This window comes from Triturus cristatus, chromosome 1_2 (assembly GCF_964204655.1).
Source record: "Triturus cristatus chromosome 1_2, aTriCri1.1, whole genome shotgun sequence".
Taxonomy (NCBI): Eukaryota; Metazoa; Chordata; class Amphibia; order Caudata; family Salamandridae; genus Triturus; species Triturus cristatus.
Window position 1 is genome coordinate 1147067836 of NC_140580.1, and position 26778 is coordinate 1147094613.

Sequence of the window (26778 nt, forward strand, 5' to 3'; positions counted from 1 at the left end):
AGCACTCTCTAAAATACAAGGGTTAGAAACTTCCAGAAGTAGACATAGAGGGTAAACTTCTTGTTTTCTACCAAGCGTCCGAGTGTAGCACGAAGAAAGGTGCAGTTGCACTTAATTCCTTTTTTAAAATGTTTTTTACCTCCACACAGAAAATGCATTCCCTCAGAAGAAACCCTTCTCGCGTAGTGTCTTCCTTTGCTTTCCTAGCCCGGAAGGCCCTTGTTTATTGATACAAGTTGACGAGTGGTATTCTAGAAGTTTCCCGGGTTGGAAACTGCCGCCAAATGTTTTGCAGACTCTCTAAATCAAATGTTTGTGCACAGTAAATCCTGCTCCCCCTCCTCTCCGGCCTCTCCACCCACGGCCCCCAGCCATTTGCCCATCCCAGCATGCATTTATGATGATGGGAAATGTGCCCTGCTGGTAGATTTACCAACTATTGTACTTGCAACTTACTATTGTTAAATTCCACAGTTCTGTGATTTGATGAATCGGGATGTTGAATTTACTGTCAGATAATGAATGCTTTATTTATTCACCTAAGTAACACCTTTTGAATAGAAACATTTGTGTATTAGACCCTTAAAGTTAATTGAAGGACATCGTGTTTTCGAAGGCCTCTCTTTCCTTGGGAGTAGCGGTCTCATCCGATGGATGAAGCGGCTTTTTCTCATTTTTGCGCTTGATTGTCAGCCAGACATTGCTGTGTGTGGAGAGGCCGCTAGGCTTTGTTAGAAGTGCCCTCTGTAAGTTGACCCCCTTCTCCTGATCCGCGTTTGTCCTGGTTCCCAGGGATCCCTATCCGATATGGCCGATTCACTGCAGAGGAGAACGAGCTGATCAGGAAGAACATGCAACACTTTTTGGAAGTGACTGGGATCGATGCCGCCGACAAAGTGACGCACACCCATCGCTACCCTGAAGAAGCCAAGGCCATCGCAGAGCTGAAACGGCGACACTGTTTGAGCTACTATATTTGTGAGTTTACTGCATGTTTGGGTTGATCCGTCTCAAGGTGGTGTTCCGCAATGGTGTATGTTCTCTGTTACAGAATGTTTACGGGTAGGGTGGCTTCATATATAAGTTGACCTCAATGTGATTCCACAGACCTTTGTCTTTTATACACTAATGTATGAGTAAGTGGCCCAGGCTAATGAAAAGTCCGCTTTGCCACGTGGCTTGGAGTAACTGGGTTTGGAGACTGATGTGCTACCAGTGTTCTGCAAGCTTGCTTACACCTTTATTAAAACGATTTGCACCTTCTCTTCCTTCTACGCACATGGTGTTTCTTCTTTCTTTGGTATAAGCTGCTGGGATTCCACGACCCTATAAACTCGTGATGAGCCGAGCGCAGAAGATGTTCGACCTTCAGAATTACAAAGGCAGGTAAGGACATTGAACCCCTGTGCTATTCATACCAAGGAGGAGTTGTAGAAATTGTAAGAGCATTTTCAAACATTTAGCCTCAGACTGAGGGGGCCACACTCCAATGATGGGAATAAACAGTGCGTCCCTGTTGTATGCAATCATTCCACAGAGCTCCAGATTAGATGACGACATCCGTACGATATATTTATTATAACCGCCCCCAGGAAAGGCAGAATAAAACAACATCCCTGCAGAGAAACTAACTCGCTTTGCCCCAACACTCTACTGCTTTAACCTTTCTAGCTTAGCAACATTCTATTACATGGTAAAAGTTTGAAAGGTCTGACTTACTTAATGATACATTACAAGCACTATAGAAACTCTACGTATATGCAACAGTCCAGATGCGGAACCAATAGATTCCCTGCTGTGTCCTCTTCTGTGATGTGCAGGATGTTTCTTATTACATTACCTTCAGTAATGACCTATGTATTATAATGTTGTGTATTGTCTTTCTATATATGGGAGCCTGCAATCCCTGTATAAAAAACTGTTTCTTATGTCCTTATTTCCATAAAGATGTGACTCCTCTTGTCACCTGTAATAAAGAAATGACATAGCTGCTTAAGTGCAGTTATTAGGATGTCCTAGTGCCTGCTGCCGGTAGACCGGTAATGCACCATTGCCGTTCCACCTCAATGAAAAGTGGCTTTTCATTCTGCTGACATGTTTTTCTAAAAGGAAGCATGATCAGAAGAAAAGAGAAATGGCCTCTTGGTTTTTCATGCTATAGGTCGTATCAGGAAAGATTGAATCTGAGCGACAGCATTGTTTTTAACCTTACTTACATTAAAGTGATTCCACTTTCTTTTTACAGCAAATTACTAATGCTTGTTGGTGTGTTCAATCTTGTACTTTGAATTCTACTTTTTTTCTTCATGTCTGGAAACATGAAATGTCCTTTATAAGAAAAATCAGGTACCAATGATTTGTGCGGTTTGTTGGAAGGGTGACGGTGTGACCATGTATTATAAGGAATAACAGATCTTCTGCCGTACCATGGAAAGATATTGCAAGTCACTTAGGAGTTCCATGCCTTTAAAAAAAGCTCTCGAACTTTGACGGAGTTCCCCATATGGTCACGGAACGTCTCGATGACTTGCGGTATCCTTGTGTATTGCAGAGGGTAGTGTATCCCATGTATCTGATGACAGCTGTCCTGTAGTGGTGCAAAAAGAAGTGAGTGTGAAATATGTGGCATCTGGGCATTTATAAGGCAGATGCTTATTTAATTTATTTTCAGTTTTGTATTGTTTGTACTAGACCCTAGGGTCTTGGAGCACTTTTCCCTAGCAATACGAATGTTAAACGAGAGTTGATCAGCATGGCTAGCTTTCCATGAAATCCCAAATATCTGACTGGAAAGTAACAGATTCTACTTGTAGAGGATAAAAGTTGGAATTTGTGCATATCTCTGGAGGAATTGAGTTCCATATTCTGGGAGATCTTCCAGAAAAGTGTCAAGAGATGGTTGGGTGGTTCTACAAGCATGGATTTTGCTCTTCAAAGGGCTGAGGTTTTATCAACCGGTATTTTGGGGTGTCACAGTGAAAGATGTTGTAATTAATGTGGGCAACTTTTATATGCTTCATGCTTCTGTCGGGAGCCAGTTGAGAGTGGTGAGCGCTGGAGTAATGTCTTTGAAGCTTCTCAAGCGTGAGATCAGTCATGCTGCAGCATTGAGGGTTGCCTTTATCGGAGCCAAGTTTGCTCTGGGGGGTGTTTCTTGTTTTTGGGTTGTGGGTATTTCTTTCATTTTGTTATTTTAGAAATGTAAAACATTTTATTTAATATTTATTTAACCAGTATACTTTTCAAGTTTATGCTTAAAGTATTCATTTTAGTTTCAATATATTAAATATCATATACAAATCTGACAAAAAAATTCTGAAGTTAGTTGAAAGCAATTCTACATATTCATTTACAAAATATTTATTTTAATAGAGTAAATCGCTTAGTTAATTGAAGTTCACTGTCGAGAACTGAGGTCTATAGTGATACCAGTCAATAATAATGTACTTTTTCTTACGTTTTCATCCTTCAGATACAGAGACTTGAAGTATGTTATTTTAATTTAACTTGCTACAGCGCACAAATCCCACCCGAAGGTGTATCTCTGCCCTTCGCCTAACACAGGAGCATCAGTGAGTTTGGATTTAAAATAATGCTGTCTTGAAGTTTTCTAAATTTAGCATGATCTGTGCAGGGACAGATGTGGTATGGTAGATTGTTTGAGGAGGAGAGGGCAAGGTAGGAGAAAGACTGGCCTCTGTATCTAGCTAAATGTATTCCGGGGACGGTAAGGAAGGCTTTGTCCTTAGATCCAAGGCTCCTAAACGGACAGTAATAGTGGAGCGTCTTCTGTAAGTAACTGGGGCCCTCAGCCATCGGGGACTTATGCGTAAGGCAGCAGAGCTTGAAGACGGCTGGCTGCCAGTGTAAGGCTCAATAATTGTACAGAATTAAGGCAACCAAACAACACAATGATGATTATACGTACTGTCAAGTAGAACCAAAAACTACAGTGATTGTAGCAAAAGTACAAAATTAATTTTATTATACATTAGAAAATTATTATAAGACATTATAGCATTCTTACAGAAACTTGCGTGTCCATCATACACACTTCCAATCGTACTTACAAATGTGCAAAGACATAGAAATGTATTAACAATGATACATAAATAACAATTGATATTATAGAAAGGAGATTCAATTAAAAACTGTGTGGCACAAATTTGGTTGACTGGAGTATTCTCTACGCGCGTTTCGGCACACCAAATTGCCTTCGTCAGGAAAAGTTGGCCACTGGGGAAAGACAAGACAATGGAGGTTCTGTAGGAATAAAAAAAAAAAAAGGGATTGTATTATGATAAATAGAAGGGTTCAACAATGACAGTATTGATACAAGAAGGTGCAATACCAAATGTTGTGTGCATTGAACAGAGGAGTAGAACTACCGGAAAGGTAATGAAGTTGAATAAATCATATATTTTGATTGAAGAAGAAATTATTAAATAGTGACAATAAATCCACTGATTAATGTAGAGCCAATAGGATGGACAACCACCATGGGGTGCATAAGATGAATAAACCCATATATAGCGTGCTAGTCAGTATCTCTCTCTGGGTGTATGATATCGGAGGTTACCTTAAATATCTTTTTGATAAAAGCCTGAATGTTGTAACAAGGTATCAGCAGAGGATATGGATTCAAAACAGGGTAAACTGTGAAAAGAATAAGTAAAACTAATGATACAAATGTATATGTATTCTAAATTGTTTGGAGTATTCTCATGAAGAGAAATATTTGAATGAAATAGTACCTTGAAGGTTGTGGTCAAAAGTAATCTAATATTCTCCCTGATTTTGGTAGGAGAAATGGCTATAGCATCTCCAAGTAAGATGATGAGGAATTACTAGAAAAAAGCAAAACATTGTGTGAATTGAACTCGTCCAACTACTTGGTTAATGCAACTTATAGTGTGAAAATGGTAAAAAATGCCTAAAATACCTGTGTCTCTTGTGTGAAAACCAACAGTTGAGAAGTTTCAAAGTGCATAGAGATGCAGGATATCGCAAGTCTAAGATAATCAAGGCTCTGGATCGTCTGAATGATCCTGAATCCAAACTGATGTATTACACCCAGTTTTTTGATAGCCAATTTATATCTGAAACGAAAAATGTACTCGTATGAAACACCTGGTCTAATTAAATGAATGTTAACAAACTATATTCGATCAAATGAGCTAGTGTGAGCAAATATGTTTACATATAGGGGAGAAAAATGACTAGTATTGAAGCCCGAGTAGTGGCTCGATATTACGTAGCTATAGTCCGGGACGCGGACTGAGGTGGAACAAACTCACTGTCATGTATTGTGGCGCATATAGTTTAAGCGCCAAGGAGGTGTAATTATGAGTAGGCGTCTCGTATGTACATAACTATTGTGGGGTGTAAACTAAGACAGGAATTGCTCACCGACATAAGTTAAGGCGTAGCGGGGGGAAGGACGTCAGGATGGCACACGTTTAGAGGTAGCGTCTAGTTAATGCATGGCTAAAAACTAGACGCAATCTGGTGCGAAAGCTGGCTCGCCTTTATAAATTTGGATGCATTTAGTTGTGATGCCGAGGTGGCGCACAATCAGATCAAACTAGAATAAATAATTTGAAGTGAGCAAAAGTAACCTTGAAACACAGGCATTAATGCTTACTTGATGATGTCTGAGCCATCGGGGCAATGCTTCCGGGTTCCGCATGTCCTTCTCGACGCTGAGAATGGCGTGCGAGAAGTGTGGTCATATGACCAGCGTGTGATACGTCACATGGTACGGATGGACCAATGAATGCAGAAAAGAAAAAGTTTAAAACGTCAGCTTTATTGATGTTGGTTACGTATGCGCACCAAAATTGGTGGATACAAATTTAAAGGGCCAACTCGATACATCCAAAATTGAAAAAAGGGGGGGAGCCCCCATTTTTGGGAAATCTTTGGTGGTCCACAGTATGAAGAACGTGTATCAGAAAAAATAATATTAACACGTTTAAGTTGTAATGTAAAGAAATAGGATAGGATAGGATATAGGTTTTTAAAGCGCTCGATTGCTGTAGCGTCTTGGGGCTGGTAAGTGTGAAAGTGTTTCAGTCTTATACAGGGGCTACATTGAAGCAAACAGCCAAGTCTTCAGGACCTTCCTGAAGGATTGATGATTTGGCAAAGATCTCAAGGAAAATGGCAGCTTGTTCCAAAGCTTCGCGGCACAGTTTGAGAAGGTTCTTCCACCCCATCTAACTCTCCTAGTCCTGTTCACCTGAAGAAGGCCCAAGGTACTAGATCTTAGGGCACGACCGGGAGTATAGGGGATCAGCATTTTTTGGATATCTTTAGCTCCTCCCCCGAAGATAGCTTTGTGGACCAGGCATAACGCCTTACATTCCACACGTTGTTGTACAGGAAGCCAGTGTAATGCTCTAATTCCCACCAAGGTGGATTGGTCTCTAGGAATTTTCAGAAGCAGTCTCGCGGCGGCATTCTGTAGTGACTGTAACCTACTCAGCTGGGCCTTGTTTATCCCCAATAGTAGGGCATTACAGTAGGCAAGCTTGGACAGCAGAAGGGCCACCACAACTGCCTTTCGTAGTTCCTGCGCAATAAAAGGGAAGATCTTTCTCAAGGTCCTTATTAGGAAAAAGCATGACGAGGTAAGGCTGTTCACCTGGGCCGAGAAATTTAGCTGACTGTCGAACAGAACACCAAGGTTTCTCACTTTGGACACGGGGCGGGTGCATTCGCCAGCCTTCAGGGGCCACCAGGAGTCGTTCCACAGGGATTGCCCCTGACCAAACTCAATGATCTCTGTTTTGTCTGTGTTGATCTTCAGGAAGTTATGGTTCATCCAGGTCATGATTTCCAGAAGACACGTGTGAAATCTAGCGGCTGTATCATCTGACTGATTGGCCATCGCGATTATAAGCTGGGAATCATCTGCATAGGACACTAGGGCAAACCATGCTTCCTGATGAGTCTGGCCAAGGGGGTGACATAGATGTTAAACAGCGTAGGTGACAATGGTGATCCCTGAGGAACCCCACAGGGAAGATGGAAACTGTCAGACTGAAAGCCGTCCCAGTATAGGCTCTGCTCCCTTCCCTCCAGGAACGATGAGAGAAGGGACAGAGCTGGGCCCTCAATACCGACCTCTTGTAGTCTCTGTATTAACACCGTGTGGTTCACAGTGTCAAAAGTTGCTGACAGATCTAGCAGAACGAGAATAGCCCTACCCCCCGTCCCCTGTCAAATAGTAAACAAATGATCCAATAATCGAATAATAAGTGACAATCAAGGTCCTATTATGGAAGTAGGCATATGGAAGTTGTAACAACCAGGAATGTCATTTAAGAGTGGATATGTAAAGATTATTTCTGATGTTAAATCCGCGAATACATGATTTTAAATGAATGATAGTACTACATATTCTGTGAAGTGGGAGCAGTAAAAGGATCCATCCTGTATTATGACGTATGGCCTGTTCCCATGGAATTTCCTGATTTAGTGCATTTTTTAATGAAATCTAAGGAAAAAATCCAGTAAACGTATCTGCTTTTTCTGATGTTGTCAATATCTCTGCCTGTTTTGGGGCTGATTTTTTCTAACATTAGCCACTTAATGTCTTCATAGCTATGGTCCTTCTCTGTAAAGTGCTTCACTAGAGGGGCTGCCATCTTATGTGTCCGTATCGCAGAACGATGTTCTGTGAGTCGTGTGGCCAATGTCCTTGAGGTTTCCCCAACGTATCCTAATTTGCATGGGCACAGCAACAGATAAACAATGTTTTTTGTTTTACAGTTTGTAAGTGACTTTAATACAATGGTAACCCCATTGTGTTCAAATTTTGAAGTAATGATTGCATTGTCACATGCCTTACATTGGAAACATTTCTGATTGCCCCAGACGGGCGCACTACCATCAATGGTTTTTTGGATGAATGGCGGTTTGGTATTAATGCGCAAATGGACAATGTGATCCTTTAAATTCTTGTTGCGCCGATGTGCAAACATTGGACGCAGTAGTTTGTTTGTTTCCTCAAGATTGGCATTGATTTGATTTGGCGGACTTGTTCATTTCCTGTAGAATGCCTGGTGACACATACTAAAGGAGGTGTGGTTTGTTCTTTAACCTGATTAGATAGGAGATGATCTCTATCATAAAATCTCGCTCGTTTGTATGCTTCTCTGATGACACTTCTTGGATAACCACGTGCACTGAACTTGCTTTTCATATTGTCTGATCTGTTGTCATAATCAGCGATGTTCGTACAGTTTCTCCAGAGACGGAGGAACTGTCCGAATGGAATGCTATCTTTTTGTAGGTTTCACAAAGAGGTCAACCTCTAAGGTCTAATTATTTTCTTTAATCTGAATGTCAAGGAGTTCTATGTGAGTGTAACTCGTGTGTGCTGTGAATTTAAGATTCGGATTGCACATGGTGATCCACATTAAGAACTCTTCTAATGTGTGGGAATCCTTAGTCCAGATGAAAAAGACGTTATCTATATAGCGTGCCCAATTATGTATTGATTCAAAAAAGGGAGCTATTTCGTTGTATATATGGGTGCTTTTGAAGCGTGCCATATATATATTTGCTACAGTTGGGGCATATGCCACCCCCATGCTGACTCCTTTAATTTGTCTATAAAGGGTGCCATTAAAGTCAAAGGTGTTTTCTTCTAATACGATTTTAAGAATCTCTAAAATAAATGTGGAACAAAAGTCAATTTGATGGAATTCTATAAACCACTTCACAACCGTGAGTGCACCTTCTTGGGGTATATTGCTGTAAAGAGATTCCACATCTAAACTAACGTATCTCTGAAACTGTTAAAGGGAAGACCCTCTACTGCCTGTATCATGGCTTTTGTGTCTTTTATATAAGATGTAATCTTTGGCACATGTTGGCATAGAATACGATCTATATATTTAGAGATAGGCTCAGTAACTGTGCCAATGGTAGTTACTATTGGTCGATAAGGAGGGTTATTTCTATCCTTATGAATTTTCGGCACACCATAAATGGCTGCCATTTTGGGATTTTCTATGTTAAGGAAATCAAACTCCATTTGGCAAATGGTACCCATTTCAAGTGTTCTTTTTGTACAAATGAAGATTTTTCTTTGGACACGGGCAGTTGGATCTATTTTAACTGGTTGGTAATAGACAGTGTCATCAAGAAGCTTTTGCATTTTTTGTATATATTTTTCTGTGTCTACAACTACTATCCCGCCTCCTTTATCACAATTTTTTATTGTTACATTTGAGTTATGTCTGAGGTTAATTAGTTTGTCTAACTCTTCTCTATTTAGAGTAGGTGGAGGACGGTGAAATGGACTAATGAGTAGTTTAAGTTGTTTAAGAACTACATTTTCGAAAATCTGTACTTCTGGTCCAAGCTGGTCCAGTGTAGGGGTGAAAATTGATTTAGGTCTAAGGCCTGAATGGTTTTCCTGGATCAATGAGTCTTCAGTTCTTGTAAAAAAAATTTAAGGCGTATTTTACGAAAGAATGCCATTATATCCTGATGTAATTCAAAAGTATTAATACCTGTATGTGGTACAAATGACAAGCCCTTCGATAGAAGGAAAATAGTAGATCTCGATAATTCTTGTTTAGACAAGTTGAAAATAGGTATGTCGGTTATGGTCTCCAGTATTGGGCATTCCTTGTTACCAGAAATTCCTGGTTGTTCTGTGGGTAATTTCCCGATTGAAAGTACCTTGATATCTGGGTTGATATCTCGGTCTCCAGGGGCCTCGTCTTGCTTGTCGTCTGCCTAAAAAAGGTTGGCCAGCAATTTGATTTACTGAACTCATGGCCCGATGTCCTTCTTGATGGAATTGTTTAGAACTGCCCTCTGTGTCTGAGTCTGATGTATCCGAAAAGGTGACAACGTTTCTCATGGGGCGTTGATATTCATTAGATTCAAACTCTTGATAGTCCCCCTGTTTAAAAAATAGTTCATTAAGGTAAGGATAAGTTCTTTCTTTAGTATTGAATCTTATATCCTTTTTCAGTTTGTCAGTTTTTCTTTTGGTCAGATAATCAGAATAAGACATAACCTCTTTGTCAATATCATCTAGGGATTTCTTCGCTTCTTCTAGGGCATTATTTTGCTTGATTTTTTTGTTCTAATGTATTCAATTCTAGCAATAGGGTTTGTACAAGTTCTTTTGCAGTTTCTATAATTAAAATCATGAGGTCACGCGAGCATCTACTGCTATGAGTGACCATTTTTCAAGAAACGAACGTATTTGTACAAAGAGGCCTGCGATGTTTCTGACTCTTAATCCCTGGGGTATTACCCCAGCTTTGAGATAATCAAGCATAAATTTACCATGAAGTTCTATTCTGCATACCTTTTTTTTAAGTTGGAGTAACGCATTCAGATCTTCATTGTTTGCTAAATTAGTGTTCTGACCTGGGTTATTGGTAGTTGTTTGGGATCCCACTAAGAGAGCATATTGCTCATCCGAGAATCCAAAGGTTTGTAATGTATCCATGTTCCGTAATAATGAAAGAAAATTCTCTGGAGAAAAAGAAAAAGGGGGAGAGAGAAGCACACAATGGTACCAAGAGGTCCAAAAGGTACGTTTGTAGAATGTCTCCTAATTGTTCAATGCAAACATACTAATGGGAAGGGGATAGTGAAAAAGGAGTAGCCCCACGCAGGCTAGCTGCGGGTGAATGAATGTAAAGAAAGAGGCTCCCAGTAAAGGTGCAGATGCAGCGCCTGAAGGAAGATTGCTAACAAGCTGAGCTGCAGTATTTGGAACTACTTGCATCTTAGCCATCAGAGTCTCATTTGCTGATGGAAGTAGGGCGTTTCCACAGTCCAATCTACTAATAATCAGTGCTTGGACTAAAGTTTTCCTAGCAGAGGAGGAAAAGAAAGGTTTTCCTCCACAGACTCATCGCAGTGAAACAGATGCCACAAGTGGATGTGGCATGTTCTTTCGTTGATGGAGTTGGATCCAGTTTAACCCCAAGGCTCTTCACTGACTGCCTGGGGATGGGTGCTTGACCTAGCTCAGGGTTCACCATTCACAAGAGTATAGCTGGTGGCCTTAACCAAACCGCATAATCTGTTTGATCACTGTTTAAAGCAGTCCATTATCATCCAGGCAGCAATCTCTCTCAGTTGAAAGAGAAAAGCGTCCTTTGGGTTGATTCTAGTAGTTCATGCCACTAACAGAGCACACAGTCATCTTATGTTCCTCACACACCATACACACAAAGGGAATCCAGTAGTATCTCCAAGGTCAAAACAGGAGAAAAAAGGTGTTTATAAAAACTATATCAATTTATTATTCTGTTTTAAAAACAAATGCATAAAAGTATTTTTTCACAAAGTGAGAAATTCAATAAAAACGAATAAATGAACTTGGGGAATGTTATAGCTTAAAACATGTTTTTGTTGTGTGAATGAGTTCACACACAATATTTCTCAATACCGCCTAAAGCAACACGGACCTTGGGTTTACTACTGGATCCCCTTTGTGTGTATGGTGTGTGAGGAACATAAGATGACTGTGCTCTGTTGGTGGCATGCACTACTAGAATCAACCCAAAGGACGCTTTTCTATTTTAATTGTATTGTAATTGCATTTATATAGCGTTTACTACCCCATATGAGGCGTCGAAGCACTTTTTCGGCGAGTAGCACACTACTCCGGAACCCAAGAAGGATTAGTGTTGAATTAGTATAGTGAAATATGAAAGTAATTTGAGTGGTGGATATTAGTCAGTAATTTGGATTCAGAAGGATAGTGGAGGGATGGAAGAGGGGAAAAAAGGTTTGCATTTATATGGCCCTTGTTACCCCTAATGGGGTGTTGAAGCGCTTTCCTGGTGAGTAGCACGCTACTCCGGATTCCATAAGGATTACTGGTGAATTAGTATAGTGAAATATGAAAGTAATTTGAGTGGTGGATGATATGTTAGTCGGTTATTTGTATTGAGAAGGGTAGCAGAGGGATAGAAGAGGGACAGAGGTTTGAATATATATATATATATATATATATATATATATATATATATATATATATACATTCAAAACAACTCCCAGCACTTCCTTCCGGCGATATTCTTTTATTGTTCCTTATTCCTCATCTCATGACGCGTTTCGGGCATCAGGTGCCCTTGATCACACAAGGAGACTGCAGTACGCCATCTTTTTTATATATGCTTTGTGAAACAGAACACACCTCCATAATCATAAACAGTGAAGAAACACTTCCTCTTGTTACCTGCTCAAACAAACATTTCAAAGTGCATAGATGGCTGAAAACAGACTTCAACTTATTTTACTGCACACCTAATAAACATCAGCATTTATTGTAGTGCGTGTCTTAAATAAATATTTTAAGATATATCAATATTCAGAAAAATAATAAAATTTAATAAATAAATATGTATACATTTAAAATATACATATTATCACACTTCAATAAATGTTAAAATAGCGAAATCGTGTGCAAATGTCTGCTTCTGGAAAAAACATATAACTGCTTTAATGCCTTTTATTTTTCCACGTTTAATCCTTTGATATCAGCATAATACTAGTTCTCAGAGCAAATATTTATAAAAAGAAAGTGCCTCGTGCAAATCTGTGCAAGTGATTCTTATGTGTTATTTAGAGTGCCTAGTGCATATCATTTCAATACATAGATAAATAACACAAGAGAAAAAGTGTAATAATTAACTATACAGAATTAGTTAAAAAAAAATTGATGTTTGTTTAAAAGAACGAGAAGCGTTTATAGATGATATTTGTTATTTTGGTATCTAGATAAGGTGAACGTTAATAGATTTCTTAAAGACTTCGTCACTTTTGCTTCTTATAGCAGGAAGTTTCCATGGGTTCATACAGCTACAATATCTCACGTTTCTTAGTGCCCCTTGTTTAAATATAGCTTTTAAGTTTAAAAGTGTGTTTATAATGAAAAAATCATCATTTGTAGGGACACCAATTTGTAAGGAAGTCTATAAACAAGGTTATAGAAAAGTATGCAAGTCTTCCGTGTTGTTCAATCCATTTGGGAATTTACTATCGAGTTCTAAGATAGTTTTAGTTTCACGCTGTCTTAATAATTTTTCTCGATTTCCTCCTCTGTGTGGGACTGGAATAGAGTCAATCACAAAGTAAGACAAACATTTAACATCATTGTCATGTACTTCCTTAAAATGGCGGGCAACTGGATACGCCGGATCACTATTAATAATCGCTCGTAAGTGTTGCAATATTCTCACGTGAACTTGAAGCTTAGTACTCCCCACGTATCTAAGCCCACAAGTGCACGTGAGAACATATACTGCGTGCTCGGTGCGGCAGTTGTAGCTGCCTTTTATGATTACTTCGTTTTCTCTAAAGGGCGTTTTGTATTGTGTTGTATTTTCTCCAAATTTGGAGGCTCGGCAAGATGTGCACTTGAAAAAGCCTTGTCTGGGTTTTAACCAGGATTTGTTAATACTCAATTCTGGACTATTCTTAGATAATTTAGATCCCATGGATTGTGTGTTTCTGAAAGTAACCACTGGTTTATTCGGAAGTCTCGAACTGAGAACACTATCAGTGAGTATTATAGGCCAATTTTTATTTATTATTGATCTTCTTTTCCTCTCTTGTCGACTATATGCTGTTATAAGTCTCTGTGTGTCGTTAATTGTATCTGCAGGAGTAATATCATTCTTATCATTTTGTGGAAGCAGTGATACTCTTGTTCGCTTTTCAGCTTTATTCACAGCTTCTGTCAAAATTTTGTTGTTGTATCCTCTTTTTCTTAAACGAGTTAAAGACTTGTGTTTACAATTTTCATAATTAGCCGATGTACTACAAATACGTTTTAGTCTCAAGAGTTCCCCATATGGGATACTACTGATAAGGTGCTTAGGATGTGCGCTGGTTGCGTGTAATATTGTGTTCCCTGCAGTTGGTTTTCTATAGGCAGTGGTAACTAGTTTTCCTTCATTGGTGAACACACTAACATCTAAAAATTCTACTTTAGATTGACTGATGTGCGATGTAAAGTGTAGATTCATACAGTTAACATTGATTGTTTCCACAAACTTTTTGGCACTCTCCATATTATCATTCCACACTATAAACACATCGTCAATGTAACGCAACCAGTGAACAATATTATTTGTAAAGATCTCAAGGTGCTGCTTCCTGAGCACCTGCTCCTCCCAAAAGCCCACATGCAAGCATGCGTAGCTCGGAGAGAAGCAGGCCCCCATAGCAACACCTTGTATCTGTTTGTAAATTTCTTTGCCAAACAGAAAATAATAATTACTCAAGCACCATGTGATAAGGGCCATTAGCATCTTATTGTGTTGGTAATATTCACAAGATCTGGACTCCAAAAAATGATTAACGGCAGTTAGGCCCGCAGTATGTTCTATACTGGTATACAATGATTCAATGTCTAATGTTTTTAACTCCAGATTGTCTGTCCAGACAATATCACTGAGTTTTTTCATAAAGTCACCAGTATCTTTTACATATGAGGGTAATGATTTTACCAGCTCTTGTAGAAAGAAGTCCACATATTCACCCACATGTTCCGTCATACTATTAATGGCAGAGATTATGGTGCGACTCGGGATTGGTATTACATTTTTGTGGACTTTTGGTAAAAGATACAAGAAAGGAAGAACATGATATTCATTGAACAAATATGAAAACTCCTCCATAGTGATCAGTCCTTCCCGCTTCCAAAATTGTAACTCCTTTTAATCCTTCGCTTTATTGTATTCCCTCATAGTGGATCTTTCATAGCATTGCTCGTTATTCAATTGTCGCATTGCTTCCAGAACATAGTCTTGTTTGGGCCATAATACAATATTGCCGCCCTTATCCGATTTTTTTGATAACAATCTCCACATCCCTACTTAACTTATTCACCAGATTTTGATATTGTATTCTGTTGTGCTGTCATTTACTTTTTTTGTAATTCACTTGGTGGTGCAATTTCTTGATGTCTTCTATGACACGTTCGTGATAAATATCAACTGCGTCTTTAGGCATCATTGGAAGAAATGTCGATTTAGGCTTATAAGGACTTTCACCTGCTCCTTTTTGTAGTAAATCAATGTTGTACATCCTTTGTTGGGTGGCATTAACCAAATCTTGTTGTTGGTTAATGTTTGGTTTGTTACTGAAGATCATGCATGGTTAAGAGTGTTTGAATGTCCGATACTTGTAGTTTTGGTGGACCTCTTAGTTCCGATGGCAGTGTTGATTTCGCTTTCTCGAGTCCTAATTTTATGGTGAAGAGTTTTCTAAGTTTCAATTTCCGTATGAAGCAAAACACATCCACTCTAGTGTTAACATAATTAAAGTTGCTTATATATATATTTATTATAGCGTTTGCTACCCCTAATGAGGTGTTGAAGCTCTTTTTTCGGCGAGTAGCACGCTACTCGGAACCCATAATGGATTAGTGGTGAATTAGTATAGTGACATATGAAATTTGATAAGTGGACATGTTAGTCTGTTATTTTGATTGAAAAGTATAGTGGAGGGATAGAAAAGTGAGATTTCTTTTTTTGAGGTCATAACAGTAGGAGGAAGCTTTGGATGAGTAAAAAGGGATGTGGAGGGGAAGAGTCAGAGGGAAAAGTTTAGAAAGGCTTGTTTTTGGGGATCAGTATAGTAAAAAGAGGTGTCAGATGGTGCAAGGAAGGTTAGAGTAGGGGAGAGGCTAGAAAGGGCTATTTTGGGGGGCATAGTAGTGGTATGGGGTTTAAGATGAAAGAGAGTGGATGTAGAGGATATATTGATAGAGGTATAGGGTGCGAAATAGGGTAGTGCATTGGAAAGAGTAGTAGAAAGAGATTTGAGAGGAGTCAGAGTTGAGATAGAATATATATTGAGAGAGGTATAGGGTGAGAAATAGGGTAGTGCATTAAATATACTTTTGTTTTGTGAGGAAAATAATAAATACATAGATCCAAGTACATGGAAGGTATATAGATGCATAAAGGAAGTATAAGTAGATTAAAGATGCATTCGATAAACTCTGGTTTTCAAATATTGTGCTTAAAAATGTATTCATTTATAACAAAAAAATTTAAACATAGTTATTTGAAATGATAATACAAAGCAATACACATATATAGGTACCTATCTATAGTACAAATAAATGCTTATATACAGAGGGATATGCCGTATATTTCTGTTTACGTATGGTGCTTATGTGGGGAAGAGCCAAGTCTTGAGTAGTTTTCCGAAGATCAGGTGGTTACTGGTGGATCTTATGTTGGGGGGTAAAGAGTTCCATGGTTTGGCTGCTTGAACAGAGAAGGATGTGCCAGCCATGGTTTTTTTCTTGTATCTTGGGATTTTGAGGCGAGATGCCCCTTTAGAGCGGAGGTTCCTTTGTTGAATGTGTTTGGTTATTTTATTCCTGATGAAGAGCGGTCCCATTCCATGTATTGCTTTCTGGGTGATACAAAGCAGCTTGAACATGGATCTTCTGGCAACCGGTAACCAATGCAGGGCTTTCAAGGCATTGATCATTTGAACCCTGTTCCTTTGGTGTAAAGGGGTCCCTCTCTGTTTTGTCTATAAGCAATTTCTCTCATACATTTAGGAAAGAAGGCTTTTACTTCATCCAAATCTTTGGCAAGGAGGGGCACATAGATGTTAAATAATGTAGGGCTTAAAAAAGAGCTAGACCCCCTTGTCAGTCAGCATGGTGTGTGACTTAAAAGGGCCTGGAGAAATAGTTTTTGTTGGATTTTCCAGGAAGTCTTTAAACTATTGAAGGGCTTACCTAAAGATGCCGATTTCTTAAAGCCTGTGGATCAGCCCAGTATTGGAGACCATGTCAAAGGCTGCTGACGGGTCGAGCAGTACCGGCATAGATGTGGTACCAGCATATAGTGAAAGTCTAATGATGGTAGGAGCTCAAATAGCATGCTCCGGGAAAACTCTCCAACTTTTTGGGCAACTAGTTAAATGGGTAAGGGGGGGGGGGGCTAATCAATACCCCCGCAAAACCACATTGCCCACATGTTTGGATTGATCACTTTGCTACACAATATGCAAAGGAAGATGAGCAGCAAAGCTAGGCTTTTGTAATTTCACCACACATAGCTGAATTGACCTTTGTACCCTCCGACATAAAGGGAGCCCCTGGCCATGATAGCGTGCCGGCAGAGTTATTCCTATATGACAAGGATATGTGGTCAAGATATATATCATCGTTGGCCATTGCTCATGGTGCCCCAATTCCAGAATCTTAGCGAGGTGCAGAAATAACACCTATCCATAAAAAGGGCAATAAATCCTCTCCAGGAAACTATAGGCGTAAAAGCCCAATAGACTCAATTCAAAAGGCGGTGGCTCGCCTAGCACTGTCAAAGGTTCAGGAATGGATCGAAAGTCGAATGGAGTCCATGATCGCAACAAAGGTGGTCTCCGTGCTGTGAAAGGCTCTGAACCCTGATTGCGAAGGGTCAATGAACTTATTGTCCTCCTAAATAGGTGAAGAATTGTCAATTAATTAGGCCTTCAAGCATCTTGCCCAGGAGTGGAAGCAACAAAATAGGGCGATAGATAAATTCTTTCGGTCAACATGAGCTTTCTTATACACAAGGGGACCTATGTAGCTTTCCAGGCTTGAGAGATTTTCCCTGTGTCTGCTGACAGATTGAACAGTGACCTGATAGCGGGTGCAATCAGGTTGGAAAGACTGGCTGTTACCCTTGGAGGGCTCAGGTCTGAAGAAGAGCCTAATTTGCCTTTCTCTAGTGTCCTCTGAATTTGCTCAAGAGAAAATGGTTCACGTTTTTCCATTCTGTGGACACTGGTAAGAGTAGGGGAATTGCAGTTTGGTTTATCTTTAGACTGGTCAGTGGTACCCGGGAAGTCCTGATAAAGTAATTTTAGTTTTTCCTCCAAGAAGTCTGCAATGGAGTTGCATAGTTCTTGTGAAGCCAGAATGGAAGGAAGCAGGCCTGAGGCTTAACCAATTCATTGAGGGTTTTGAATAATTCTTCGGTTGAATTACATGCTCAATTTGCTTAATAATATGGGGTTTCTGAGCTAGTTTTGATGATCTTATGATATGTGGAGAATGTAGTGTTGTAGGTGTCTTTATCCTCTTGATTTCCTGTCTCACACCATCTTATTTCCAGCTTTTTACTGGAAGATTTCTCCTTTCTCAGCTCTGTCGAGTACCATGGTGCATGTGATCTAAGTTGGGTTTTAGATGCTTGTTTAAGAGGAGTGATACTATTAAATGCTGAATTAATGTAACAGTGGTACTCTGCTTATGCTAGATTAATATCATTGTCCTGAGGGGTCATTAAAAACTTAACAACTTTGGAGAAGGAGTTGGGGGAGACTAACTGCCATTGTCCTGAAGCTCTTTTGTCCATTTTCGTTGGCTTTACTGCCCCAATTGTTTTAGGTATCTGAAAATGGATCATAAAATGATCCATCCAGGTGAGAGGTAGAGGGAGGTCACTGACCAAAGACTTGGAATTACTAAAGATTATTTTTAAGATATGACCGGTAGAATGGATGGGGCTTATCTCCTCGTAAAAAGCTGTGCTACTTCTGGATTAGATGAGTCTTCCCTTTGATAATTAAAGTCGCCCAGAAAATTCTGAGACTACAGTAAATGTGTGGCAATGTGTTAAGTTAGCCAATGACTAAGCTCTTTTTTTTTCCCAGTCCCAGAGGGGGTTGTATAATTGCTCTATTCCAATTGTTTTCCGAAGAAAACTCGATTTTAAAAATACACAATTCTACCCAATCTGCTATTAGGGTGTCGATCAGCGTGACTTCGGCTGTGTCTTGAAAGGCAATGGCAACATCGCCTCCAGGTCTGGCTTCTCTATCAAGTCTAATCATGTGGTAATTACCAGGGAGTGTTTGCGTAATGAAAGGCAGAGTGGTGGCGTTCAACCAAGTTTCCTTAAAGAAACAGATCTCCGGTGATAGGAAAGAAATCAGGTCCCAAATTTCTGTCATGTATTTCGGTAAAGATCCCGCATTGCAGAAAAGGCTATTGAGGATATGTGAAATGTTCAGTAGGAAGTAAAGAGAGCTAAGGAAGATGTCTAGAGTAAATTTTAATGTAATGTTACTGTTTTTTTACTTTTTGCTCATAAATAGGGTGCCTGGGTCTGTGCTCAGTCCTGTCCTTTATTTTTCGGATCGCTTTTTTGAAAGCATATTATTGTCTGATACGTTTTTTACCTTTCTTAAAGGTGAGATATCTTTGTTCTGTTTTTTTTCTTTTCTTTCAGGCATAGTTTTTTGTTTGTTTGATTTAGTTTTTTATAAATTATTTAATTGGATTGCATCAGACAAATGTAGGTGGGTGTTGATGAAAGTACCCAACTTAATTTTCCTCTCTACTTCTTTTAAACCCATTGTGAATGATGTGTGTTTGTATTCTGGATCAGGTTTTTATTGCTTATCATATGGATTTATTTTAACTTTGTCTTTGTGGATTCATATTCGAATTACCTTAGAGTGCTGGTAAAGGGAATTCAAATGTATCGTTCCTGAAGAATAAAGACTATTCCAGGTAGAATTGATGTAATAGTATGTAAAGTTACAAAAATGTTAAAAGTTGAGTGGAGTAAAAAATATTGTTAAAGTCTATCATGTTTCAAGACAGGAGATTAATGTGGAGACTGGGGTTTATATGTTAATCTGTTTATTTTTAATGATGAAGTATGTAAGCAATGTTTTCTATATAGCCTGTGCCTCAAGCATTCCAAGTTACTGAATTTTAAGTCCTCTCCATTTCTTTTGGTTTTTTGCATACTTTAAGCTGCAGTCTCCCTGTAAAAAAATTGTGCCTTTCTCATTTCATGGAAACTTTGCTCTTTTTTAAAACATTTCCAGTAAATTGTATAAATTAGGGTGATGCTTCCAATTGAACTAGAGAAGGTGCTATACCCACTCTCAATAGCATTTTTTGCTTTTAAAATTTGTTCTAAATAGGTCGAGTAAGAGTTTCACAATTCAATATAACATGGTTCTCTTACACAACTGAACCTGCTTCAATTGCCAATCCATGTCTCTTCAAAATAATTAACAGTTACAGTTGTTCCTCATTTCCTGAAAGTAGTCTGATTGAACAATTGTGGTGTAGTATTCATCTACATGTCCAGGTGATACAAAACTAAAAGCTATTAATTTTTTGATCTAGAACTGTAGTTTATTGTCAAACATAGTCACCTGCTGAGGATGCTTTTAGATTTTTTTTCCTAAATTGACTAGGAAAAATGAATAAAATCCTTTAATTTGTGTTTTGGGATATATTTATTGGTAGTGGTTATCATGACCAGTTCGGAAACAATTATTATTTTTCGAGGACTTGTATGCATTGGTTTTTCTTTTGTTAGTGATAACAGTTCATTAAAAGTCGAGGGTGGTTTGTTTTACCGTAAATTATTAATTAGACATATGTGATATTATTTATTTTGTTATGTTCAGATTTCACTATTTTCAAGACTGATTATTATGAAGTGTTGCAAATATTAGTAATCATTTAGAGGGTTTTTGTTATCAAGGAGAAGGAATTGTTGATGATTATAAGTTTCTGTTAGTTTGGGAGGAGTAACAGTTTGACTAAAGGTACTGGGTTGCGTTGGCTGTACATAAATCGCCTATCTCTTTCTGTAAATCATTTGTTTTAAATTTGGAATTGTAGGCATTTCTCCAGCAACATACACAGGAATGCTCATTGCCTCGTCCCTTAGAACTGAACTATAGGGCTCATTGGAGTTCGCTCCTATGCCTATATTTGTTGAAGATTTCTTCTCTCTTCTAACTCTGTTGAAGAGTGGTTACGGTCAGTACTATGTTCTACACTAAGTGTAACCGGTCTGCTTTTGTAACAAGTAGATAAATAGTCCACACATCTCAAATGAGCTCTTAGTTCAGTTTGGCAATCCTTCCAATAAACCTGTCCCTCACGCTTGAATAATTGATTTCCCCTTTTACATAAACATAGCTTGGTTTCAACAGCCATGAGTTGATTTTTCATACCAATATTCTCTTAAGACTTCTATTTCATTTTCTGAATAGTTTCTTTGTGTTGATCATTTTCTTTAGTTGTTTCTGAAATAGATAGAAAATTATTTCAAAATTTGTTTCTTTAAAAAAAAAAAAATGTTTTGATTAAAAAAAGGTAGTAGGCTGCGCACACCGGGAAATGTACACTTGTCAGGTTGTTACATGCTCCCGGGGTATCACCCTCTGGTCAAAGGTTATGAAGAAATGAGAAGTAAGCGCCACCTGGATAGGGGCCGTCCCCCTGGGCACAGGCAAAAATCCCTTTGGAGAAGGATGTAGAGATGATGTACACACTAAAGTGTCAAACATTCAAATCAATTCAAAATGTTATTTGCAAATTTAATCTTCATAAATCAAAGAAATTCCACGATTCATATCAATCTCATGAACGTGTATACAATGTCAATCCCCAGACATTCAAAGTGAACTTTTCAAAGTCCCGATGCAAGTGATCTAAAAATAATCAACGTAGATACAATGAAAAACACATACAATATGTCCAACGATAACCTGCTACAAGATATATATCATAAAGATATCATGCAGTCTCAAATGATGAAATGAGAAATGTGAGGCGCTGTGTCGTGAAATGAAAAAATGTGCACGCGAGTGCAGAAATAGAAAAACCAATGTGCGTGTAAATTAACAAAGGAAAAGAAGCAGGCATAAAGAAATCTATAGAGAAGAATGGTTATGCAATGATGGACAGAGGTTAACAATAACCAAAACGGCTAGCAACATATAAGTGAAGGTCTCAAAACAAAAAGTGCAACCCAGCGTATAAAAAAACAGCTAACTGTGGGCGATAGCGTAAATAGAGCAGGCACTCCATTCTATTGTGAAAAAAATTGGTGTGAGAAGCATGCTGGTCCGAAACCAAATACGTAAAAGCTCACCGTTATTCAGAATGTAACCACGTATACACGCGCCATGCAGTTAGTCCAAAGAGTAAACACAGCCATGCTTGGTACGTGAATAAATAACTGGTTATCGTTAGTGCTGTACATATTGTATGTGTTTTTCATTGTATCTACATTGATTATTTTTAGATCACTTGCCCCTGACGAAGGGCTTGGATAGCCCGAAATGCATCGGGACTTTGAAAAGTTCACTTTGAATGTCTGAGGATTGACATTGTATACACGTTCATGAGATTGATATGAATCATGGAATTTCTTTGATTTATGAAGATTAAATTTGCAAATAACATTTTGGATTGATTTTACTGTTTGGCACTTAAGTGTGTACATCATCTCTACATCCTTCTCCGAAGTGATTTTTGCCTGTGCCCAGGGGGACGGCCCCTATCCAGGTGGACTTACTTCTCTTTTAATTTATTCCCCTTTTTTCAAACTTGTTGATTAAAAAAAATGGAAGCTGAAGGAGAATTCTTATTTCAGTTAGTAACTGTCTTTGCTTTCAACAAATTCTGTTATTTGATATACAAATTTGTATTCAATGTTATTTACCTTTTTATTTATTTTTCCTAATGTTCCTATATTTTTATTGAAAGTTGAGTTCTTCTACTTAAAGGCTATTTTAACCTCTCTTTCTACCATCTTTTCTCAGATTCAGTAAGATTGCTCCTTCACAATTGGTTACTTTGTTGCAAAAAATTAAACATATGTTTTTTTAAAAAAAATATGCATGTTACTTTTTTCTTATTTATGGTCATTTTTGCCAAGCTGCGCTTACTTCACTTCTGGTTGGCACTGTAGTTTTGAACATGATCGCCATTATTTATGTTAAAATATGTTTTTAGAATGTTTTTATTTTTTACAATTATTTCAGTGACTAGAGCATGTTTTAATTTTGAGGATGTGACAGATTGTGTTTAACCTTCTTTTATAAATGTTGCTGTCTTATTTATAGGGGACTTTCATGTAGTGCTTTGAAAATAAAAACAAAATATTACTGTATTTGTATACTGTAATATCTTTTAAATACTTTTTGATTTTAGTATATTTATCATACTTTTTTGTAAATCCATGGTAAAAAGCATTTAAAAAATGATGAATACTATATGCATACAAATATGTAATGTAGTAGTAAATATTTGTGTGATAGAAGACTGCTATGTAAACCATCAGAATGAAAAAGACACGCTTGGTACCACCTTCAATTCCTTTGGAGATTCCTGTGTGTAGCACATTACTATAGTCCAGTCCTGAGATGACTAGGAGGTATACCACTGTTTTAAAATCTGATTCTGGGATTAAGACTTTGATATTTTTGAGAAGTCATATCTGATGCTGTGCACTCTTTGTGTTATGGTGTTAATGGGCTCTTATAGATTCAGATTCTTGTCAAGAATGATCCTGAGAGGGTCGGTGCATTCATTAGTTTTGGGTTTACAGTCTTGTGCATTTAGTGAGCCCAGCAAGTCTTGGACCGGGATTGAACTCTGAGGAACGGAAATGAGGAATAATTCAGTTTTCAGCGGGTTTATTTTTAGATTGTTGCAGAACTGTCTGGCTTCATCCAGAAAGAATATGCCCTCCTAAAAAGACTTTTAGTTACAGCTGTGTATCATCTGCTTTGAAGAGGTTTTAGGATGCTGATCAGAGGTCTCATACATAGGTTGAAGAGAACTGGGGATAGAATAGACCCTTGAGGCACACCTTGGTGTACGGGAGCTGGATCTGATAGATTACTTTAGTTTTATTTGCTGAAATCAATTTTCCAAGTGTGAAAAGAACGAACTAAGGACCGTTTATCCTTATTCTCTACTTGAGGGTGTTGAATAGGATAATGTGATTGATGGAGACAAACCCAGCGCGATGGAAGAGTAAACATTAATCTCCTTTGTCCAGCAGGCAAAGAGCATCATCCATGATCACTATAATATCTGTTTCTGTTCTACAGGAAACTCTAAAAACTGACAATTAACTTCTAGATGGTGGTGTCCAGTGCGTGAAAGAATTTTTTTAAAGAAGTGTGATGGCCTGTCCTGTTGTCAGACATTTTGTAGGTTTGCCTTGGGCAAGCAACGAGTTGATCAGCTGACCAGTAAAGGTTGATGTGAGTGCTGAACTCTTTAAAGTAGTGGGGATAAGTTGAGTGAGGTGCAGGTCTGGTCTAATTTTTGCTGTTGTCTTTAGATCGCTTTCATTTATTTTTGTGAACTTGCTCCAGATCGCATTGCTCTTGGGGCTGGGGAGAGAGGTGAGCCTTTTTTTTCCTCTAAATATTTGTATTGATTTTATTTCTGTAACCTTTAACATCGCACCCCCGCATAGAACTCTCTCTCTCTCTCTCTCCTGGTACCCTCTCACCTCTCCGGACCCTCCTGCCTCCCCTCATTCAGCCATCCCACTAAGTGAAGCTCTGCCTTCCCATCCCCTAGACATTTTACCTCCTTCTCCTCCTGCTCAGCAGACCCTGATGACTGGTCCTCTTCTGCCTCCATATTTGTGTCGCCCAGAAATCCATGGTAGGATATCCACTCACCCCAGGGGTCCCAGGAAGGTTTACATCCAGAACTGCTTCTAGCGTACGGCAACCTCCCAGTAAGAGCATATTTTTAAGCAATCCCATATTGTAAGCTAAAAGGTACTCCTTGCCCCCCTCACTCCTCCTCCTGAAGTCATAGTGGGCAATCAGTCCTCCTAATTTTCTGTAAATTAGATCTTTTGAGTAGACCCTGTGTAGGATGTTAAATTGAATCAGCCTTAGTCTGGCCTGAATGGCCGTCTCCCTGGGGTGCATCAACGCTGCCTCCCAATCAATATTTTCTAGGGGTCCTACACATGACTCCCATCTTTCCCGGAGTTTCCCTAAGTTGTCCGGGATATTATTGAGAATGGTATTGTATAGCTGAGATACCGCTCGCTTGGTAATCTCGCTTCCCAGGACCCAGCTCTCCAGTGTACTGGTGTACAGAAGCTCTTCGCCCAGTATCCCTTCCGTCCTCAGGATATGAGAGTTGCATGTATTGGAACCTCTGATTAGGGCTAAGGCGTATTCCTATTGGGGCGCCTTGAACAACTTGAGCTCCTCTCACCCCTCCCCCCTTCAACAGGCCACCCACTGTGTCAATACCAATTTACTCCCAGCTGCAACAGCTGGTAAGTTTGGCCACTTCGGCCAAGGGGCTGCCTTTCCACAGGGGGGTAGCTAGAGTAAGTCTGCCCTTCCACCCCAGGTCCCTAGTAGTCTCATCCCAGGCCCTCAGGGTCGTCTGTGTTGATTCTGTTAGGATATGCCTGTCTGGTTTCCTTTGTATGTAGTGGAGAATACCTAGTGGAAGTGGGTCTTCACTCCCATTACCGCCCTCCGTACCCAGTATGTCGGCTCATCCTGTGGTCTATGTTCCCATTCGTTAATAATGTGTAGCTGGGTAGCCCTATGATAAGCCTACACACCCCACAGCACTAGGCATCCATTCTAAACTTACCTTAACTGCGTTCGCAGGGCCACTCTAGTAGTGTGTCCCCCCTACCGTCACAGAGCAGTGTGCGTAGAGCTGTATCTAGCCTAGCAAAGTGGTGTTCGGAGATGGGATTCGGGGAGATCTGCAGTTCGTAGATCAATTTAAGCAGGGTGGTCATTTTAAATAGGGCGGCTCTGCCCATTAGTGTTAGAGGCAGTTTTAGCCACCTTTCCACATCAGCGTCGAATTGTCCTGTTGGTCTACCTAAGTTGAGGTCGAGGAAACGTTCCAAATGCATCGTGATCTCTATGCCCAGGTATCTAAAGCTAGTCTTGCTCACCCTGAGGTCGCTCACCGGCGTCCTGAGGCTGTCCCAGTCTCCCAGCTGGTAGAGAACAGACTTATTTCTGTTTTTACAATACCCGGAGCATGACTTGAATAGCTCAAATACCAGTAGCACTGCCGGGATTGTCCACTCTGGGTCTGATATGTACACCAACTCTTCATCTGCATATAGGGGCAGTTTTTCCCAAGGCATCCTTTATCCGTAGGAACCTCACTATGTCCTCTTTGCCGCGCACACAGCAGGCCAGTGGTTCCAAGCATTATGCAGACAGCAGAGAGAAAAGTGGGCACTCCCTCCCAGTACCTCTCAAAAGTGCAAAGGTCTTCAGTACTACCGCATTCCCTCTCAACACCATGGTAGGTGCGCTATACAGAAGGGCCACCAACTGACAGAATCCTGGCCCATTTCGCCTCAGAGTTATGATTAAGTACTGCCAATCTGTGGATTCAAGCACTTTTTCCTCATCGAGGGATAGTATCGCTCTGGGCTGACTGTCAATCTTGACCTTGTCCAGTCACAATTGCAGCTGGCAGAGGTTTAAGCGTGTTGCCCTTCTAGGCCCGTCTGATCAGGGTGTATCAAAAAATATATTCTATTACTCCAATCAGGCCTGTCGTCTGCATCTTGGCTAGAATCTTACTTTCGCAATTCAGCAGAGAGATCGGCCTGTATGAAGAGCATAAGTTCACTGGTTTTCCTTCTTTAGTGAGGACTACTATAATTGTATGATAGAGCTCCGGTGGCAGGCCCCCCACTTCATGTGCCACATCAAATATCTTGAGTAGGTGAGGATTAAGGAGGGGGTCCGCTGAGAGACCATTGGCCCCGGGTGTTTACCAGGTTGACCATGTGTGTACAGCCTCTCCTATCTCCTCTCCTGTGAGGCCTGCTTCCAATTCTTCTGTATCATCTGTTTTAAAGGACTGGCACCGGCATCTCCTTAGGAAGGCCTCACTGTCTTAATCCGTGCAGTTCCTGTGGGCCACTTAGTGTTTGGTAATAGTCAGCAAATAATTGGCTATATTAGTGTCTG

The 26778-nt window shown here is 39.6% G+C and overlaps 1 protein-coding gene across 4 annotated transcripts in view; it reads left to right on the forward strand.

Annotated features, from left to right (window-relative positions):
- Positions 1 to 26778, forward strand: part of TTF1 (transcription termination factor 1) — a 202559-nt gene that overhangs the window by 82844 nt on the left and 92937 nt on the right. For all 4 annotated transcript variants that reach the window (XM_085613916.1, XM_085613918.1, XM_085613917.1 and 1 more), the window contains 2 exons: positions 793 to 978; positions 1308 to 1386. In XM_085613916.1, coding sequence (XP_085470042.1) covers positions 793 to 978; positions 1308 to 1386 — 265 coding nt within the window. The remainder of the gene's footprint in view (positions 1 to 792; positions 979 to 1307; positions 1387 to 26778) is intronic.